This window comes from Capsicum annuum, chromosome 6 (genome assembly GCF_002878395.1).
Source record: "Capsicum annuum cultivar UCD-10X-F1 chromosome 6, UCD10Xv1.1, whole genome shotgun sequence".
Taxonomy (NCBI): Eukaryota; Viridiplantae; Streptophyta; class Magnoliopsida; order Solanales; family Solanaceae; genus Capsicum; species Capsicum annuum.
Window position 1 is genome coordinate 209,446,771 of NC_061116.1, and position 22,304 is coordinate 209,469,074.

The 22,304-nt window shown below is 31.2% G+C and overlaps 2 protein-coding genes across 10 annotated transcripts in view; one reads left to right on the forward strand and one right to left on the reverse strand.

The window, feature by feature from the left end:
* The first annotated feature begins 5,247 nt into the window (after positions 1–5,247).
* Positions 5,248–8,764, forward strand: LOC107855426. Its single transcript, XM_016700439.2, has 3 exons — positions 5,248–5,490; positions 6,672–6,819; positions 7,011–8,764. The coding sequence occupies exons 2-3, from the start codon at positions 6,678–6,680 to the stop codon at positions 8,486–8,488; spliced, it is 1,620 nt and encodes a 539-aa protein (XP_016555925.1). The 5' UTR covers positions 5,248–5,490; positions 6,672–6,677; the 3' UTR covers positions 8,489–8,764.
* A 1,758-nt stretch (positions 8,765–10,522) lies between these two features.
* The window catches only part of LOC107855451 (subtilisin-like protease SBT3.5), a 38,636-nt gene continuing 26,854 nt past the window's right edge, over positions 10,523–22,304 (reverse strand). For 4 of the 9 annotated variants that reach the window (XR_001670261.2, XR_007056769.1, XR_001670263.2 and 1 more), the window contains 7 exons: positions 20,034–20,385; positions 19,242–19,574; positions 18,550–18,617; positions 17,419–17,632; positions 16,825–16,945; positions 16,377–16,566; positions 10,530–11,395 (listed from right to left, as the gene is read on the reverse strand). Coding sequence is in view for 4 of the 9 variants with exons in the window: in XM_047413873.1 (XP_047269829.1) it covers positions 11,214–11,395; positions 16,377–16,566; positions 16,825–16,945; positions 17,419–17,477 (552 nt within the window). In the remaining 5 variants the exon portion in view is untranslated. Of the gene's footprint in view, positions 11,396–16,376; positions 16,567–16,824; positions 16,946–17,418; positions 17,633–18,549; positions 18,618–19,241; positions 19,575–20,033; positions 20,386–22,304 lie in introns of all 9 variants that reach the window. The other 5 variants (XR_001670262.2, XM_047413875.1, XR_007056770.1 and 2 more) reach the window with 4 other exon arrangements.

Consider the following 22,304-nt stretch of genomic DNA (forward strand, 5'->3'; position numbering starts at 1 on the left):
CACAAAATGTCGTCACTGGGGGTGAAAATCTGCCCAGGGCTGACGACATTGGTGATAGGCTGTCACGGGCGTGACGGCTTATCACAAATGTCCTCACTCAGTTTTCCAGCCTGACATATCGGAGTAAAATTGGCATAACTCCTTGCTCAGATATCGGATTTGGGTGAAATTGGTATCGTTGGAAATCTAATTCAAAGATCTTTCATTTGATATATAGTAAGCCACCCATTTCTTCATATAAAATGAGTTATGGTCGATTGAAGTTAACCCAAGTTTTGACGCTCACTAAAACTTGAATGATAGGAAAGCTTTCGACTTGTACTTGAGTTAGGGGACCTATATGATCTAAATTCATGCACAAATAGATTCCCACACTACATAATTGATTAACGCACTAAATTTACATAGGATTCGAGGCTTTTGAAACATCTACGCATAGGAATGACAGAGTTTCATTCTAGTCCAAAATGTGGGGTATTACAGGATAATATGATAATAATCATCAAAAGTGATAATATTTTCACACGCTTATTATGATTATAAGATATGTTAGAGAAAATTTCACTACAACCATATGTATACCTCGATTTGCTCCTGAATTAGCAATATCTAAAAATAGGCTATAAGCTATCATAATTTGATAGGCTCAAGACACGATTATATTCCATTCATGGAAAATGAGAAGCTTATTAATGCAAACATGCAGTTGATTGTGATGGTATCACAACTCACCTTCGAAAGAGGTTGAATAATTGAGAAGAGTTATTTTGAAATCTACTTCTAAAGTAGTAAATCTGAAATTTATTCATGTAATAGTAAATCTAAAATTTACTAAAGCAAAATCACATATCATTGTAAACTTAGAGTTTACTAGTACAAACAAGTTCATAAGTTGACATGAACGATTATGACATCTCGAAGATGTGCATATTGAGTATTGGATATGTAATAAAGAATTAGAAGATTCTTCAAGAATTATTCATGTTGTTTGTTCTCATGATAAGTTGGTTGGACCAACTAATATTGGGATTGAACCCCTTAAATCTGGAAAGTATAAAGGTGAAAATGGGCCCATTCACCTGTCACATGATCTATTAAGATGCATCGATATAAGATGATCACTTATACGTTTATTGTCAACCTATAGTTTGATATTCATAAAGCTACTTGCTCAATATAAATTGAGTTAAGAGCATGATTTTCAGATTGTGTAATCAAGACAAGTCATCTTGATAATGTTGATTTTACATTGGATGTCTTCGATAAATAGTTGAACCATTGTTTATGAGAACAAAGCTTCATGTGTTGGTCTAAAATATGATATATTGCATACAATAGTACTTGTATGCATTAGACCAATAGATTATGATTATTTCTTCTCTCTCAATTGATTCAATGTCATGAATCAAATATTCCATCTAAAAACGTTTGATGTGTGGTATACGATTAACGGATATACCATGATGCACAAAGATGGATTCTCTAAAGTAAATTGAGATGTATGTCAGTTTTCCTAGCATGAGGAGGAGATAATAAATAGCTAAGAAATGTGTTGTAAAATATCATTAATATGATCCTCATTCAAAGGATAATTTAAGTTCAAATGCTAAGAGCATTTGCTAACCCAAAGATTATTGTTGTATTTAGCTGTAAGTGCTCCAATTAGATATCCCTGAAGGACAAACTCTACTACATGTATGAAACATGGTATATCAATCGATTCAAAAAGCAAAAATTCTTGAAAAAGAAAAAGGAGTAAATGATCATAACAAGGAGACAATGTACTATTGAAAAGCCTACGACATAACACTTCATGAAACCTTATGAGAGGTTCAAATACCTGAAAATAATAAAGTAATGAGATTTCAAAATGTTATGTCACATTGCGAATCGATTCGAAATGATATATCATCAATAATAACTTTGATACAATATTGGCGCAATATTATTAAAGATTATGAGAATTTGAATTCTACGTATATTTAAATATGTTACGTAGAAACAGGGACAGAGCTACATATAAGGTAACCCCCTTCGATAAAAAATTATACTATATATACATGGTTAAAATTATTGTTTATGTATATATAGTAGATGTCGAACCCCCTTCGGTTAGTTCGTATATTCACTTATGAACCCCCTTGGTCTCAATCCTGGCTCTGCCATTGCGTAGAAACCTTTATCAAGTGACATAAAAGGATGCATCTTGGAAGCACAAACCTTATTTGATTTGCAGTCCAGACACTTGAAGATGTCATACATGAAATATTGAATATTATTACTTGACAAAATTTATATGAAAACTTTAAGGATTCAAAATGTTGAAGCATATAAAAGTTTCTGGGAAGCTTATCTATAATCCTTATATTGCATAAATTTATAACTTGAAAATTATTGAAACTCTTGGAGAGTTTTAAAAAACAATAGATTATTTGCTGGAATGAGAAATATACCGAATTGAATTGGTTATATATCTTAGTGTAATTAGAGTACTAATGTATCTTGTAAATACTACAAGACCTGATATAGTCTGTCGATGTTAGCAAGGTATAGTTTTACTCCTACTAGGAGACACGAAATAAGATCAAACGTATGAGCTTATTCTATTCTAAATATTATAGTCCCGATCTTGTTGATTATACCGAGGCTGAGTATTTTATCTGACCCGTATAATGCTTAGTGACAAATAAGCTATGTGTTCATATGTGGGGGTACTGCTATATCTTCGAGATATAAAAAGCAGTCTATTGTAACCACTTCATCGAACCATGCTAAGATAATAGCTATTCATGAAGCAAGCCGAAGTGTGTGTGGTTGAGGTCCATGATACATCTCATTCGAGAAAAATATGGTTTGAAATGTGACAAAGTACCCATGATTTTATATGAGGATAATGCATCATGCACAACACAACTTAAGGAAGGACTCAAAGAGATAGGACAAAGCACACTTCGCCAAAACTTTTCTATACACACAAGCTACAAAAGAATGATGATATTAATGTGCAACAAATTCGTTCAAGTGACAATGTGACTGATTTATTCACCAAGTCTCCTCCAACTGCAACTTTCAAGAAGATGGTGCACAAGATCGGGGTGCAAAGGTTCAAGGATATTCTCATTAGGAGGGTTAATATGCATTGTACTCTTTTTTCCTTACGAGGTTTTATTCCACTGGATTTTTCTTGTAAGGTTTTTAATGAGGCAACCTATATGCGTATTGTTAGAAATGTGTACTCTTCCTTCACTAGATTTTTTTCCCACAGAATTTTTTTAGTAAATATATCACTAACGAGGCACATTATCTATCAATTAGACATTCAAGGGGGACTGTTATAAACATATTACCATATATAATAAATGTGTGAATGTCTATTTTACCACATATAGTGAATGTTTGTTTATGAAAAAGTTAGAAACCCCAAGGTTAGCAAAATCAATTTGAATATATGTCAGAGTGTTTAACTATAATATCTGTACATATAATTAGGAGGAGAATGAAACAACATATGGAGAAAGAAAAAAAGATTTATATATGATGTTAGTTGATCTAGAAAAAACTTACAATAAAGTCTTTGGGGCGTATATTAAGTCAATTAAGCATATGTATGATGAAGTCAAGATGCGAATAAGGATAGTGAAAGAAGACTCAAAGTACTTTCTAGTCGAGATGATATTACACTAGGGATCAACAACTCATTTCTATTTGCATTTGTGATGGATGAATCGATGCAACATATATTCATCAAGAAGAAGAGTTGCGGTGTATGTTATTTGTCGATGACATAATTTGATTAACGAGACACGTGATGGTAAAGTCAGATTGGAGGTTTGGAGGCAGACTTTAGAAATTTTAAAAAGTTCAGATTGAGTAGGACAAAAACAACGTGTAAGTACAAATTAATATACAAGTTATTTTCAGGAAGCTTCAAGTATCTGAAGTAAGTAGAAAGATATTGACTAAAAAAGAAAGAATTTCATGTCAATTGTGACAAAAAAAATTATATTTGAAAAAGGTAGAACATTAAAAATATTTCTCACACTCTAGAAAAGAGTTTAAATTATACACAAGATGTAAATATTTTTCACATTATTGAGGATTATTGGACATCTAATAATAAGTTACTTTTTTTGTTCAATTTATGTCGATATATTTTCATATAATTAATCTAAAAAAGAATGATATCTTTCTATAATATGATTAGAAATAACTTTACTTTAAAATTCTCATTTTCATGTCACCTTTTATAATTAGAAAAAACGTAATTTAAAATTTTTTATTTTATCTTCAATGAAATAATCTATAGCTGCACTAATGTCTAAGATTTATTTAAATCATAAATTTAAAAGAAGAAGAAGATTTATTTCTTTATTTTATACCTAATCAAATGGTGTCACATATACTAGTTATTTTTTTTACTGAATCATCACTAGATGCTTATTATAATAGAAAATTACCTATAATTATCTTATAAGTGATTATTATGTAATTATCTTAAATAAGAAGTTACAGTATGCCTAATCAAATAATATCACATATATTATTTATTATTTTTACTAAATCATCAATAAATACTTATAATAGAAATTTACTTATAATTATCTTATAAGTGATAATTATATAATTATCTTAAATAAGAAGTTATAGAATGTCTAATCAAATGGTATCACATATACCGTTTATTATTTTTACTAAATATCAATAAATGCTTATAATAGAAATTTTCTTATAATTATTTTATAAGTGATTGAGCGTCATCTCATTTCTTAGCAGGATAGGTCACACTCACAGTGCATTGCATTTGTTTCCCATTTTATTCTTTTACCAACAATAGCAGCATTTGTATCATAATTGGCCTATCTTACCATCTTTGTTATTCGTAGTTATTTATTTTGCTTCAATTATCATATTAATTAATTATAGTTACTACTTTTTTTTGGTATGTTATGTTTTTCTTGTTATTTTTTATATCTTTTATATTTTTATATAAATATTATTTAAGTCAAAAATCTTTTAAAACTAACCTTTTTATTCTTTCTAAAAAATGATGAGATTTAAGTACACTTTATCCATCTCGAACCCACTCTTCACTTATTGATAGAATTTGGCACGTACTTACATGTCACTATCACTTGTTTTCCAAACTCTTTAAGCCCACAGATTTGACCCACATAAATCTAAATCACCTAGTGGGCGCAGCAATTATTTCCAAAACTAGGGGCATTTGTCGTAATTAGCTGTAATTACGGAGCCCTTTTTTGACCACCCACGTTACTATTTCGGACACATCAATAACTGACCCACCTTTACCCTCTATTTTCTCGTCAACCAAAAATTTCCCCCAATTCCAATTTCTCATCTTCTTCCCCTTCAATCGACCTCCATTTTCCTTCTCAACTATCAAATCAAACTCAGATTCTTCTAATTCGATTCATTCTCTATCCATTGATACCTTTTTTGCCCCTATCTGTTTGGAAATTGAATTCTCAGGTTAGGGTTTCAGATCTACCCTTCTCTTCATCAGATCTGTTCGATTCTTCCATCATTTCATGAAATTAATTCGATTTATATCCTTATTTTGAATTTAATCGTTGGATTTCTTGGAAAAGAACAAAGATTGGTCTGTTTAATCGTTTTTAAATTTTGAGGATTTTTTTTGGTTTAATCAGCTTAATTTATTGATACATCGCATCAATTTCTGCTCGATTTGGATTTTTGAATTTTTAAAGTTTTTTTATAATCTAGATCTGAATTTGCGGATCTAGGGTTAGTTTTTTTTTTTTTTTTTTTTTTTATTAAATTGCAATTAATCAAATAATATTTCATCCGATTTCTGGATCCGACTGTCGATTGATTGTAATTTTAGCTCAAATCGAAAGATTTTTTTGCTTAATTTTACCAAGACTTCTTAAATTTTGGGTTTATTGAAACAATTTTTTTTTTTATAAATTTTGCACATGTAAAGTTTAGACAAAAAAATTAATTATTTTTTAATTGAAGATTTTTTTTTAATTATTATTATTATTATTATTATCAATAATCAATAATAATAAGTCAGTAATAAAGCTTTCTGAGCCACTCCATTTTCACTATACATGTGCCACGTGTCACAAAGTATAAACTTAGACAAATGATTACTGTCCCCTTTGCCCCTGCAAGTGACAACCTTTTCAACTATTACTTAGATTCTTTACTTATGTCTACCTGACAGTCCAACAATTTCTAGTCTTGTCTATATTTGTTTTTCTTCTTATTATTATCTGTGTTTCTCGCTTTCTAAACAAGCTAAACTGTGCTAGTTAGTTGGATTCTTAAGAAGTACTGTAAATTTGAAGAATCCGACATCGGTGCCGGCATTAAGAGTGAAGAGTCCGCGCTACTTAGCTTATTGCCTTATGGGTGTTCTTATTTTTGATCTTGTTCTTTACTACTGTGCTATTGATAGTTTAGTTTCTGTTGTCGTAACATTAATTTTTATTATACATGCAGTATTTTGTTAGTGTCAATTCTTTTTTATTTTGGTGTTATCGAAGTTGTTATCTTTAAGTGGAAATTCTTAATGATGTATTTACGTATGACTAAAAAGATTTCATTTTAGGAATTGTTTGCATCGATATATGTATCTGAATCGTTTTTCTGAATCTTGTTAACACCTTATTTAACTTTTGCAGTTAAATATGGTGCAAAAAAGACCGTATGGTGAAGAAAAGTTGTATGAGGTTTCATCGAAGCAACCGAGACATGTAGAACCAAGTAGTCAGCTAGTTTCCTTTTTAGAGTTTCCGTGTGAATCAGTGGCTCCTAACTCTTACACTTCAGGTTAGGAAGAGGTTATTATGTCAAATTTCTGAAATGCCTTGTGTTGTCTTTGCTGCTTAGTTACTCAAACTTTATATACTCTTGGCGAGTGGCTTGTCATTAGAAAGTTGCTCTTTTAGCAGCACATTTGGATGTGAATTAATTTGTGGGTTCCTTATTTTTGGATGATCTTAATCGATGGTCTTTGATAGGTGGAGATGGGGAGAATTTTTCAAAATTCGAAGCTTCCACTGACAACAGACCTGATAGTTGCGATGTGGCTGAAGTTCCTGTTTCTTCTGAGAAAGCAGTTGAGACGAACATTCATGGCTCTGCTTCAAACTCTTCTTGGGCCACTAGCAGCACCAGCGAAGAAGACATCAGGTCCGAGGCACCCTTTCACGTATTGACGGCTTCAGAATTTTACAATATTGATCCTCCATTCAGTGTTGTTATTCATCCAATGGAGGGCTATTCCCCTCTTTTGAGCAATCCTCCTCGAAAGTTGGTCCCCATTGGATCAGATTTCCAAGCTGAATTGCCAGAATGGGGTGCATATGATAGTAAAAATATATCCTTGAGGGAGAGCACTCAAGAAAACCTGAATCTTTCATCTCAAGAACAAGAATCTGATTTTGTGGATCACCGTGGTGAAGAAAATAAACTTGCCGGGACATGTATCATTCCAATGCCTAAATTGGACTTACCTGCAGACCATGATGAGAACGTTGGAGCAGGAAAAATTGAGTGCTCCTGTGAAGATGCTGGTTCCTTTGGATGTGTTCGACTGCACATCATGGAAGCAAAGGAGAAACTTAAGGAAGCTTTGGGTCAGGAAACATTCCTTAGTTTGGGTTTTTATGATATGGGAGAGGTAGTGACAGGGAAATGGAGTGGAGAGGAAGAGGAATTATTTCATGAGGTTGTATTTTCCAATCCTGCAGCAGTAGGCAAGAATTTTTGGAACCACCTTGCTGTTGAATTTCCTTCAAGGAGCAGGAGAGATCTCGTTAGCTATTATTTTAATGTCTTCATGTTGCGCAAGCGTGCCAAGCAGAACAGGTTTGACCCTTTAAATATAGACAGTGATAATGATGAATGGCAGGAGATCGATGACGATGTTGTTGCTACGGGAGCTAAAATGACAGATGAAGATGAGGATTCTGTGGTTGAGTCACCAATATATCAAAATTCTCCTGGTCACAATGAAAAGCAAACGCATGATGAGGAAGCTGGTGTTGCAACCTTGGAAGATTATGAGGCTACAAACTTTAGCAGGAGGAAAGACCTGATTAATATGTCAGAACCATGTCCTGATAAATTGATTGATAATAACAACAGTTGTGGGCACAATATTCAGCCTATATACACACACCATTCAAATGAAGTGGGTGGCCATGATGTTCACGATAGCTCATGTACCACTCATGCGGCTGGGGCTGCTTCAGAACCACCACATGTGAAGTCTGACAATTTTAAGCACTGGGCAAGTCATTTTTCTGGTGTTGGCATTGGCAGTGGGCATGATTTTGTGATGGAGCCATCTAATGGTAAAGAATGGGACATTGGGTACTTAAGCTGCGCTAAAGATGAAGTTGATTTGTTACCAACCTGCTCTATGATTGAGGAGGTGTTTGGAGATGGAGCCTGGAGTTCCAAGAACAGAGATCACAGTTTAAGCAAGCGTTGACATATTCAACCACCTGTTGCATATGATACCTGGTTTTTTCTTGCAGTTCGATCATCCTGGGAATGGAGTCCATGTTACTTGTATATTATTAGTGGTGAAAGGAGAGAGCATGGCAGAAATGAAATTTGAGATTTTTGACCTTGCTCGGTGGTGGTGTCCGTAGGAAGCTCCGTTTTGAGGTAGGCACTTAGGATTGATTTATGTGTAGAGATAAATTTATGGCCGAGTTGAGCCATATTTCGAGAAATGGAAAAAGAAATCTTTTAGATTGTGTTATGTGCCAAATGTCGAATTAGTCTCTTGTATAACCATGTGCAATCACCTTTCATTTCTCTCACCACACACAAGGGAAACAATCATTCTGATCAATTGATACATGATCAGTCATCCTTGCTGATTAATTAGTTGATACATATTACCAAGAATTTTACTCCAAATTTAGGTGTTAAAATTATACTAGTTGAAGACATAACCAGGAAGATTACTAACCAATATTTGGTATTATTTTGAAATCAACCTCAAAAGTAAAGGTCAGAGAGGGTGCGTGCTTATCATCGAAGCAATTTCTCTCTTATTTTAGTGGGGTATACTCCCTCCGTCTCAAATTTTCTAATTTGATTTCTCATTTTACTTGTCTTTTTTCATTAATTAAGAAGAAACAATTTTTTCTTTTTTCATGTTTTATCCTTTGCATTAGTTAATTTTTCTAAACAATATACAAATACACAACTTATGTTTTCAATATTACAAAAAATTTCAACTCCCTAAACATATTACAAAAATTTCAACATATACACAGAATGCTATGTATGTGTCGGTTATGTTATGCATATTAATAGGGAGAGAGAGTAAAGTAATTAAAAAAGTGGCAGAGAAGATAATTACTTCCAAAAGGGTTGGTATTTATGTTATTTATACTTATTTTTTCTTCAAATTAAAATATAAACATCATTTAATAGGAATATTATGATAAATTATTAATTATTTTTCTTAATAAATATGTCATTCCAATTTGGGATAGGTAATTTGAGAGAGAGGGAGTATGATTTAAAAATTAAGTTGTGCCTTTGTCTATGATTTAAAAATTAAGTTGTGCCTTTGTCCAATAAATTCCAGGACAATTACCGAGAGCCCCTCTTGTTAGTTTAGTGTGATCCCTTGCGTATATCCATCTTTTTTGACTTGAAAATTAGTGCCTGGAAGTCAGAAACAAAGCCCCCTGCCCTATATATTTGATTCTAGACATGGTTCAATTTGTTAATACTCCCTTCGTCTCATTTTACTCGTCCCAAATTAGGATGACACAATTATTAAGAAAAATAATAAATAATATGAATAGTTTATCATAGTATCCCTATTAAATGATGTTTACATTTTAATTTGAAGGAAAAATACTAATTAATGCAAAGGGTAAAATATGAAAAAAAAAAAAAAAAATTATAATGGGACACCAGATTAGGAAATTTGAGATGGGTAAAATAGGACGGAGGGAGTAAGTGCTTTATGTCCTTGGTATTACTGTACTAACTATCGACCAAATACATTCTTTCTTCATGACACATAAAACAGCTAAATGAGATTTGAATGTCAAATGTTAGTATACATATATAACAATATCTCACTATAGCAGTTATGAAATTTTCAGACAAACACCACACACCACCACTATAACGAAGTTTGATGGTATACATTGCAATATTTCTATTGAGTCGATTAAAAGATTACAGTTGGGCAAGAATTATCATTATATATGTGAGCTTGTAGACACACAGAACTGTGAATATTTCAAAGTTCAAATTATTCGTCTTGAAGGCCACATAGAACAATAGTGAGTCATGAACTCCCCAAAACAATAACATTCCTCGATGTTTCATATATGTTAAATCGATCTTATTTACTTTTTCACTTCACTGTTTTTCACATTAAAAACATGAGATGAAGAACTAGAAGAGGAGTGTGTGTCATCATGCACTTTCTCAAGTTGTTAGGACATCCACCTGCTTTCTTGTGACAAAAAAAAAAACTCATATATAAATTTAGTGCTGGATTCAAAATTTTCATTAAAAATATTTGAAAGACAAAAATATAGTGTTTGACATCTGAACTGGGAACCTCAAATTAAATTTTGAATACCCTAAACCATTAAGTCAACCTGTTATATACACATAAAAAAGTTACCGTATGTATACAATGTAATTTTAATCAAGTGAGTTCGGGTGAATATCCCCGCAACCCCTAGATCCAACCCCTGTACACAGAAAGATGTGCGTCATCACTCCACTCCACCCCAAACTTCCATCTAATAAAAGTTGGTACTTTACCTTTATTCATCTACTTGCTTTCTCACAGCAATAGGAATTCTAACAAAACGTTTGCCATCTTTCCAAGCCAAACTTCCAAAGGTAAATTTACCACTTCTTTGGTAAGTAGATGTGATCTTTACCTTAAAGGAGATCTTCTTTGTCTTGGCATTAAACTTCAACACATTTGGAGTTACTTTAATATCAACGTTTCTTGGAGGTTTAACCACTAATTTGTATATAGAGTTAACATTCCCAACATTAGTAACAGTTCTCTTGATAGTAACTGAATCCTTGAGATTTGGAATTGATATTGAAGGGAGATTCATATCCAACCTTGATGGTACTTCTTTGGGACACACAATGCCTGATGAAGAAGACGATTTTTTCGCATCGGAATACGTAGTTACATTATAAACCCTATCTTAACTATAGCCCAAACTGCAAAGATAATTCGAATAATCATTTTTTTCCATATCATAGATTAAACCAGGATCTGCAGCTCCATTAGGATTGCATATGCCACCTCCAAAATCGAATGGATTAGCAAGTTTTCCTCCAGTTCCTTCTGCATAAATTTCAGTTTCATATGTGTCCTCGTTCCATGCTACACAGTTAACAAAAAATTTAAAACTATTAGTACATCTTTTGTAAATTTTGATGTCTCCAAAAAACTTAAAAATTACTTGAGTAAACTGCCTCTTCTATTGTTCATACAATTATATATTTATGCCCAGAGTACCAATGTAGAATTACTTTGTCTGTAGAAATGTTGTATCAAAAGTCAAAACAAAAATAAGTTGATACAATGCTATTAATTTCATTTAGTAGATAGATAAACCTTTTGAGCACGATGGGATTAATTAAAGTGACGTATAACAGAATGAAATTAATAATAATAAGCTTAGTTTGGTAATTTAGAAAATAATGTAAACAATATTTTATAATAGGTTAAAATATGTTTGACAGTATAAAAAAATAGATGCAAGTTAAATCATTTTCTCACTAAAACTTGGAAGTAGGTGTGTTCATGGTTTGGTTAAAAATCAAATCGAACTGCAAATTAAACCAAATCGATTAAAAAAATCAATATTTGGTTTGATTTGATTTTAAATTTTTAAAATCGATATTTATGTGGTTTGGTTTTACTCTAAGATAACCAACAAGATAACCAAATCGAACCGATAAAAATTATATATATATATATATATATATATTGTTGTTGTTGTTTCTAATGTTTATTGTTGACTCTATAATAAATGGTGATGATCATAATAGAGTCATTCCTCCTGAAGAGAAGTAAAAGGTTTCTGTCAAAGAAACACTCTCTTTAATATTTCGATTTGAAGACGAGGAACCCTTCCCCTCGGAGAAAGAATACTGAGAAAATGAAATGGATAATCTTTTTTATGTAATGGACATGTGTACCTTTGTATCAAATAGTATTAGATTTACAAATCCATTTGTTTTGCCAATGCCGAGTGGACAAACATGTGGCTGTCAGACACGGACCCACCATCTTTTTCTAGATGAACAAATTTGACTTATCTATAGAGTTTGTTCCCATGTGGTTTATATATAGGAAAAAAGAATTGTTTTTACCTCAAATTATATAAAAAAAGCTTAAGCCACATTAAAATTATATTAGTGATCTATTATACACTTAAGTTATAATAAACGATATTTTTTATATTTTGTAAAATATTATATCATTTACATGTAGTGTCGTGTATTACATGCGTCTATCACGTCAGCTCTACATCAACTAATACAATTATAGACTTACACCTCACCAATCTCAGTTATAGACTTACACATCACCAACCACAACCTCTCCAAATTCTTTGCCTCACCTAAATAAGTAGCACCCACATTCTTCAACTTAGTAGCATTTGACAAATCAATCTCAGTCAAATTCTCACAATTCATAACTAAATTAGATAATCTCATATGAGTAAAAAACTTACTTTGAAAAATTAACTGACCTCAACATTTCTTTACATAAACTAGCTATAACTGTTAGTGTTCCATTTGTAATTCTTGGACAAAGGAAAAGATCAAGATTGATAATTTGCGGGTATCTGTTAAGAATTTTTGTTAATTGTTCTGGCCTAAAGGGTTTCAAGGTTTTCCTATGGTGAGATTCAATAGCAAAAAATGATTTACAAACAAGTGAGAATGATTTTTTTGTCAAATGAGTTGTCACTAAGACAATCAAGAATTGAAAAGACAATTTCTTCAGATAGAAAATCAAATGGGTTGTAATTGAATTATGAAATTTGCTTTTGCTTTTGCTTCTTCACTATTTTCCAAGATTGGACCTTTATTGTTCTTGCAAGCTAAATTGTGAATTAGATTTGGATAAAAAGAAATTTTTAAAGGAAGATTGGGCGGTGGAGATGTAATATTGTAGTTTTCATGTGAATTTGATGATATAAAGAAGTTTAGGAAAATTAAGAAGCAACAATTTAACAGAAAAACACTGGCCTAATTGAGAACAAACTGAGCGAGGAAGAAGATGAGAAGAATGTTTCAATTATTTTATTGTCCTTGATGTTTTTGAGGGAAACAGTTATTCCATAATCCAATTCGTCGAAGTGAAAACAACAAATTCAATTTGAATTTTGGCCAGACTGTTTAAGCTTAGTTCGAAATTAATGATTCAAATTTCGTTTTGAGATTTTGAAATTAGTGAAATCAATTCGATGGGGTTGGAGTTTGGGGGGGGGGGGGGGATGAAGAATATAGTTGGTTGGGGTGGGGTTGATGTTTGGGGATGGGGTTGATGAAGAAGAAGATGGTTTAATTTGGGGGTGGGAGGTGATGAAGAAGATGATGATTTGGGGTTGGGGGTTGGGTAGAGGAGTATTTTATTTTTTTATTTTTTTGTATTAATTTTTAATGTAGACGTGCCTTATTTAAATTAATTAATTATATTTTTTTCACGTCAGATCTAGGGGATAAAAAGTATCACTTTATATTTTAGGTGTGTAATAGGTCACTTAGATGGTTTAGGTGTGACTTAGACTTTTCTTGTATAATTTGAGCTGGAAACGATGCCTTTTCCCTTAAAATTACATTTTAAATTGTAATTTTGAACTTAACTTTAGCCATAACACTTTTAGTCATATGTCTTCATCTAATTGATGGTACGTTATGAGATATTATATGATTTTTGCATTTTGAATGATAAATGATACTAATTGTGAAAATTATCTTGTTGTCTATGGGATTTTATAGGTGAGTTTCATTAAACCATAGATAATCACTAGTTTTGAACTTTCTTTTTGGTTTCTATTGAGCAAAAAAATTATGTGTTTACTTTTTGGGGGGTTTATCATATTATTCTCTTATATGTGATTCTAAATATTTTTGTAGAATCGTTCATATGGTGTTGTTCGTCGTTTTGCCTAAGTATAACACTAAATTGACATCTTAGTTTCAAAGTTGAGGAACAACACTCAGTTGACATCTCAGTTGGATTTGATTTTTTTAAGAAAAATTTCAAATTTTATCATTAATTAAAGTTATAAATCGAAAAAATTGAACCAAACTAAATCAACAAGAATCGAACTACGATTATTTTTTGTATTGGTTTAGTTTGATTTTAAAAATTTAAAAATTAACTAAGTTGATTTGATTATGATTTTGATTAATAACCGATCCAAACCGGCTGATAAACACCCTAATTGGAAGGTTATCATATAGGAGTATTAGTTATATGGACAGACTCTCATGTGTTCCTTTATGCTAAATTGATGCATAAAAATGGGAACTTTTTTGTAGGAAATTTGATATGGTAATTTAGTATACTTTAATAAGTTAACTTTTAAGGAAAAAATATAAAACATCCTAAAAAACTTTCATGTATATTAAATACCACCCCCAAAATATAATACCATTTTTACTGTGAAGAGTGCATTGTACATGCACCACGTTTAACCAAGTTAAATATTATTTTAGTTTAGTTTTTTTATTTTTTTCCTTAGCCTCTTCCTCTCCCATGGAAGTAAAAACTTGCAACTTTAATTTTGATTTTTTCATTGCCAAAATTTGAAATTTGTTAATGTCAATCAATTGAAAAATTGATTAATTCCTCATAGTGTGACTTTGAGATTGCACCTTTAGGTAAGTATTTATTCAGGAATTTATCATCATCTAATTTTTATTTTTTTTTTAAATTTATCATCTTCTTGTTTCTTCTAATTTCTCTTCTCAGTTCTCATAGAGCCTTTTTATTTTAAATGGATATTCTAAATTGCATATTTGAAAATTCTAATAAAGATTTTTTGAAGCAAAATGAAAGCTTTGTCTTTAGGCGATGATAAAGATTTAAAAAAGAAGAAAGAGAAAGGGGAGGATTCGAAGGAAGGGGGTGGAAGTTTGTAGAAGATGAATGAAGGGGGTTTGGGTTCGAAGAAAAAGAGGGGGAAGGCAGGGAGGGGGGGACGGTTAGAGAAGATGGAAGGGGGTGGGAGATTTTTGAAGAAGATGAAAAGGTGGGCTAGGGGATGTTTTTATTTTTTATTATATATTATTAAATTAGTAGGACTTTCACCATCTTTTTTTTTTTTTTAAGTGTTCTTTATAATTTGTTTTGGTCACGTCAGCTATTAAGGTGGATATATAATTCACGCGAAAGTTATTTAAGGGGTTTTTTAAATATGTGTAAAGCTAAAGTATTAAAATAAGTTATGCATTTCCCTGTATTTTACTATCAGTATATATAATTTAAATTGAGAAAAGTCTTAATTACCCCCATAACTTTAAGGTTTGATTTAGTGTACACCTAAACTATCGGATGTCTTAAATACTCCTCAAAACGTGTTATTTTAATATGTCAATAACCTCCTCGTGGTCCACCTGGCATGAAAAGTGGTGGAATTAAGCATTTGCCACATCATCATTTTGCAACCGTAAAAAATAAAAAAAACATCATTTTTTAACATTGTTGTCATAGTTTCAAAGCCCCCATCTCTCTCTTCTCTTCCTATTTATTCTCTAGTCTCCTCTGTGACTTTTAAAATTTCTCAAAATAATTTTATTTCAATATGATTTCTATACTTTAAATCAAATCCCTAATTGAAATAGTATTCGGAATGTAGTATGCAACATCAATTGAAAAAAATAACTTCATATTTTAACACAAAGAAAACTAACAATTTTTTTTTTTTCAGATAACATCTTACTTAATTGAAGAAAATTCAATTTAGAAATTAAATATTCACTCAAACCTTCAGCTTTTCTCTATTTTAATTTGGAGCAGAGAAAAACTCAAAATTTTGATCTTTCTTCTTCACTAAGAGTTTATGCAATAGCTTCTAGGGAGTGAAAGTGAGTGATTTTTGATATAGGATAAATATGAAACAGTGTCTGATATGATTTATCCACATACACATAGGCCATTATTTCACCGTGTATGCGCGTGTTTCAATTGTGGTCTTTGAACCACAATGGGGTATGCGAAGTATTGAAATAACAAGTTTCGAATTTTTTTTAAGACAAACAATAGTTTAGGTGTTCACTAAACAAAATTTTACAAATTCAAGATTTTTCTAAAACTTCTCTCATTTAAATTCATACATTACCTGTAGTCGTAAGAGCGGACCTAATAGCTGCTGGAGACCAATCAGGATGTGCAGCTTTGAGAAGTGCAACAATTTCCGCGACATGAGGGGCTGCCATGGATGTTCCTGACATGAGTTTGAAGCCATTATCTCCTCCGAGATGAGAAGGATATGCTGCGAGTATATTAACACCAAGAGCTGCAATATTGGGCTGTAATAATATTTAAGTAAATTTATAAATCACTTTTAAAAATGATAAAATAATTCAACAAAAAAATTGCTAAATTGGAGAAGATATGAATCTAAGATTTAAGTTTATTGAGTTCAACTTTTAAGGTGTTGATGCTGCATTCATAATAAATTTAAACTTAAAATTCTGAAGTTACTGCTTCTATAATATTTACTTAAATTCTAACGACAACAACAATATATTCAATATATCTCAAACGACATATAATTCTGTATTTACCTTTAAAATTTCTGGGGCAAAAGAATTAGGGCCTCTTGAGGAGAATTGAGGCACCTTTATGTATGTCTCCTTGCCCTCAAGAATTTTAGCTTGTCCATATTTAATAATAGGATCTTGATTGCTGTTATAAAGCACGAAATAATTTTCAGTGATCTATAATATAACAAGAATCTAGCAAAATTAATTATTTCTCAGATAATATATAATTCTCTCAAATTAAAAATGTTATCTCGTATTTAGTTAGAGAGTGGATAATATTTTTTAAAAAAAATTTAATTTGAGATTGATAATAATATTAGCACGGACAATGTTTACCAAAAAAGTATACTCATTATTGAATATTACTAATAATGTTTATGTGTTGATCGAAAATAATGACATCAAGATAAGATTTGAGATAATTATATGTGACTTCCCTTCCGACAGCAAAGGAAAACCATTTTTTCCTTTTTATCTCCGGGGGTAATTTTTTCCCCACTTTTTTTAATGACTTAACTTCTAAAAATATTTTTCCTAAAAAAAAATATATCTTAAAATATTCAAAAATACGAAAAAGCGCAAAAACAAGAAGGAGAAAGAGACATATATGCTTACTTCGATATACATTGTTGAAAATAGTCAAAAATTTGATTTCCTTGTTCGAGATCTATCATGAAGAATGGTGTAGGATTTTGTAGCAAAAATATAAGCCAAAACTCCTGTATTGTTAAGTTTCATCAAAGAACGAAATATATCCTTTTTGTTTGGAAAGAAAAGCATTATAACTTTTCCTTTCAATCCATTGGCAATAGATTCCAGGTCTTCAACTCTGAAATTGAAAAATACTAATGTTAACAATTATAGATAAATTTCGACAAATATAGTGTCGGACAGTTACGACATTTGAAAAGAAAAGAATTTTACATAAAAAAACCCTCCGGAGAAAAAATATATCTTGAGATCCTTTATATATATCTCAATCCATTCCAATGGCTTAACCAATAATCATTGCAAACACTCAAAAATCCATTTCATAAATATTCGAAAGTTCAAAAAGTGAGCGGTATGGTATGTTACATCAAACTTCTAAAACTAACTTGCTTTCAAATTTCTTTTTTAAAAAAATTCTTTCCATGAGAACATTTTGTATTTGACTAACAAATTTAAAAAATCACCTTTGACCAGTCATTAGTATTTGACCAAGTATTAAAAACACTTCAAAATTTATTTTCAAAAAAATACTTTTGTAGAAAAATTAATTTATTTTAGCTTCTTAAAAAATAATTTTTTTTTCTCCGAAAAGCTTAACGAAACACCTCGTTTTAAAAAAAATATCAGCAATAATCCGTTTATAACAAATCAAAAATACTCTCATCCAAAAGAACTGATAGCTTATATTGAATACTAAACTGTAATTACAAAGTAGTTACCAATGATACTAAGCAAATTCAATAAAAATAAAAATAAAAAAGGAAATGAGATATAAATAACAGATGAGAGAGAACATTGTTCACATCACAATACACACATAAACCATTCTGTTTAATTCAAAGTTCTACTTATCCAATTGTTAATTGGCTATGATCCCAAATAAAATTTTTCAACATATCAATCGGCCCAATAATCTCGACTGTATCAAAAGGAGGATAAACAGAAGGTTTATACTTTTGACATCTTGAAAACTTGGCCAATATTAATATCTTGTAAACTGTATTAATTGGATGATGCAATATACATTTCACTTACCACGTTATATTTGCAAAAGTGACCAAAGGAGCAAAGGCTTGTTGCATCCCTTTAATAAGTCCTGCAGCCTACAATCATTCCAAAGTGTAAAAAAAAAATTGTACTAGAATCGTCACGTTTAGATTGCAAATCCCTCCGAAGATTGATTATTTATTTATTTTAAATGGAAATAAGACCCCAGGGGTTGTTTTTGTTTAAAAAAATTTAAAAAATTGTCGAGTGTAAATTTTAAAAATAATAAAATCTTAGCCAATACACACAACAATAGTCTAATGATAAAACTGTATTCTACCATACTATATATGATATCATCAATCCTACTTCCAAAGCAACCATTTTCATATTTGTCAAACCTCTTTCTTGGAGGAAAGGTTTTGAAACTGTATAAATAGAAGACCCACTTCTCATACCATAATACATATAGAATCCACAATGTAGTCATTTAAAAAGTTTTGTTTAGGAGGAGATTTTCTCTCGAATAGTTTTATGCTTTCTTTTATATTAGGTTTTTATATGTAGGCCAATTGACCAAACTATATAATAATTATGTTAGTATGTTTTTCTTTTTGTCTGAATTATCGTCTCATAGTTTGCAACTATTAGCTTCCTCATGACGCCCTCTCGATTCCGAACCCAACATTATTGACATATTTTTCTTCAAATTAAAGTTTTAAGAAAACAAAAGAACTTACTAGTATCGTCTTGTTATTGCCAAGTGTTAAAGGAGTAACAATTTCTCTGTCGGAATTGCTACTAGCCACACTTATCACCCATGGAGAAGTAGCACCAACTGTGTAAGAGTCTGGTCCACTATTTCCTCCACTAGCAATAAAAGATATGCCATAGGATATTGCATGAAAGGATCCTATTCCAAATAATTTATCCTCATCAATGTCAGCAATGTTGATAACACCACCACCAATAGATATTGATATTATATCAACTCCATCTTTTATAGCATCATCAATAGTAGCAAGAACATCGATATTACTAATTTTTGTTCCATTTATACCACTTCAGGCCACCTGTTAAAAATATTATAAATAAGTGAATATAATTGTGTTTAGATTCTCTAACATCTTAAACTTTTAGAGACAAGAATTAGAGCTCGGAAAAAAAAGTTTTGGGTCCAACTTTCACCTCTAACCATTAGTTAGAGATGAGAATTGTTGAACATAATAGGTTTATAGATTCTACGTAGTAAATTTGATTTATTGAATTCATAATTTATTATTTGCAGTTATCATTATAAAATTTTAAATTGAAATACGATGTTTGAGTCAAAATTATTGGATTTGAATGAACCCATAAAATATATGCTAGATTCATCAATGTATTATTTAAAAGCTAAGAATATTGATGTGCTTGGTTAGTAAAAGAGAATAAAATCTAGACGTGTTGAAATTATGATTAAATATATTTATAAAATTACTTTAAACGTTTAATTGAGAAGGATAACTACACAAGCAATTTAATGATGATACCTTATAAATAGCTAACCGTGCACGTGGTGCTCCTCCTCGTATTGTTCCCATATTAACACCATAGTATTACAGATTGTTAACATAAGAACCAGCAGCTGTATATGCAACATGACTACCATGCCCTACTTTATCATCTAATGGTGATAAATCATTTAATTTTTTAGCTGTTGTTTGATTTAATTCATTAGCTTCTATTGCTCCTTTTATATACCAACGAGCTCCAATCATTTTTCGATTACAATATTTTGCAGTGGTGAAATTTCTTGCGGATTTGCAGCTACCTTTCCATCTTGATGGAATTGGACTAGGCCTTTATCATTAAAAGCTTCCGAATTATCTCCCCATGCAATACCTACAAAATATTGGTAGTTCTTTTAGAGTTTAAACTATACACAAACATGTAACATCATGATGCTTGAATATAATTTGTTGTATGATTGTAGACTGGAAGAAATATTAAAAATTAACTTGATAAAGTACATTATTAATGTAAAAATCTCCTTACTGTCTAAAACAATACCAATGAAAGAAGAAGAATATCATAGAGAGGGAGAAAATAGTACTTATTTCTCAAGAGAGATTGTGTTGAGAATGAATTATAATAAAGAAAATCTCTTTTATTTAAAGAAAAAATTGACTTGATCCCAAAGTTAGGTTTCCTATCTTTTCTCCAAAGAAACATAAAAGAAGACATTTATCAATGATAATGTGTTTCGTTAAAATATTACTAGAAAAAAATTTAGTGAGAGAAAAAATCTTGTCAAGAAAAAAGAGTACACATGTCTAATAATACGTATTTTGATTGCTTTATTAAAAATCATTAAAGAAAAATTTAGTGGGACAAAACTTTGTGAGGGAATAAGAGTACAACATGTATTAACTCCTCCCGATCGAAAGATCAATTCAATACTTAAATCTTCACATTTCAATTTTGTGTACCATCTTCTAAAATATTGTAGTTAGTAGAAATTTGATCAATAAATTAGTCATATTATCACAAAAAAAGAGTTTGTTGCACATTGATGTCACCATTCGTTTGAAGTTCATGTGTATAGAAAATTCTATTGAAGCGTGCTTCATTCTATCTCTTTTTTTATGATCCGTCTCTTTAATTGGGTTACACATAATGCATAATCTTCATATAATATCATGAATTTGTTACATTTGAAATCATATTTTTCTCTAATGAGATATATATATCATTGCCTAAGTAACACACATTCTCAGCTTGCTTCATAATTAGCTATTATCTAAGCATAATTTGAATGTCATGTACAACATGTATGATCCTTCATGACAATAGATAATATTTCTGTATTAAACCTTTAAGTCGATCATATGATATCTTATATATTCAAGAACTTGACAATAGTCATTAAGATAAATTTATTTCTATGAGGCCTTTCATTTGCCATATGCAAGTGATCATATTTCAACATTTCTACAGAAAGTAAACTATTTTATGCACATAGTTATAGCAAGATGTATAAATACATTAATTGCACAAGATATGGTACTTAATTTCCAATTCAAATTGGCAAGATTCTCATTTCATCCAATAATCTATAACTTTTGTAAAATCTTTAGAAGTTTCAACTATATTCAAATAATCAATTTATGACATAAGGATTAGGTCAAAGGCATCGATAGGCACTCAAACTTGTTGCCAAAATTCACTTAGACACCTAAACTAAGGTTTGTTCCTATCAGACCCCTACACCCCCCGAATTTTGTTTTAATTAGGCATTTTTTGCCTAATCAGCAACAGGCATAGAGTGTGTGTGATACACTCGCCTGACGTGGCAAAAATGGTCGATACTAAAAAAAACACGTGGCAACGATTTTTTTTTTAAAATTATAAGTTAAAAATCTAATTAAATCCAAAAATTCTGAAAAAGATAATTATTTTAAAATTAAAAAAATTAACCCTCCTCACCTCCCACGTCCCCGCCCCCGCCCCCACCCCCACGCCTACCCCCACCCCCACCCCCAAAAGATCGTCTTCTTCATCCCCCCTAAGTTAAAAACTGGAAAAAACGCGCCAGCCCCTGCCCCCACCCCCAGAAGACTATTGTCTTCTTCATCCCCACCCTAACTAAAAAACTAGTTCCCCCACCCTGGCCCCCACCCCCCTTCCACTTTTTACTCCATTTTTAATAGCAAAGCTATTAAATACTCAAGTTACAATCAAATTAAGAATTACAACCATCTCAAATTTGTAAATCAACAATCAAATTACAACCATCCCAAATTTGAAATTCAACAATCAAA

Coding starts and splice junctions, on each gene's coding strand:
- LOC107855426 (XM_016700439.2), top strand. CDS start 6,678: ATGGTGCAAAAAAGACCGTATGGTGAAGAAAAGTTGTATGAGGTTTCA. Junction 6,820..7,010: donor TCCTAACTCTTACACTTCAG/GTTAGGAAGAGG, acceptor GGTCTTTGATAG/GTGGAGATGGGGAGAATTTT.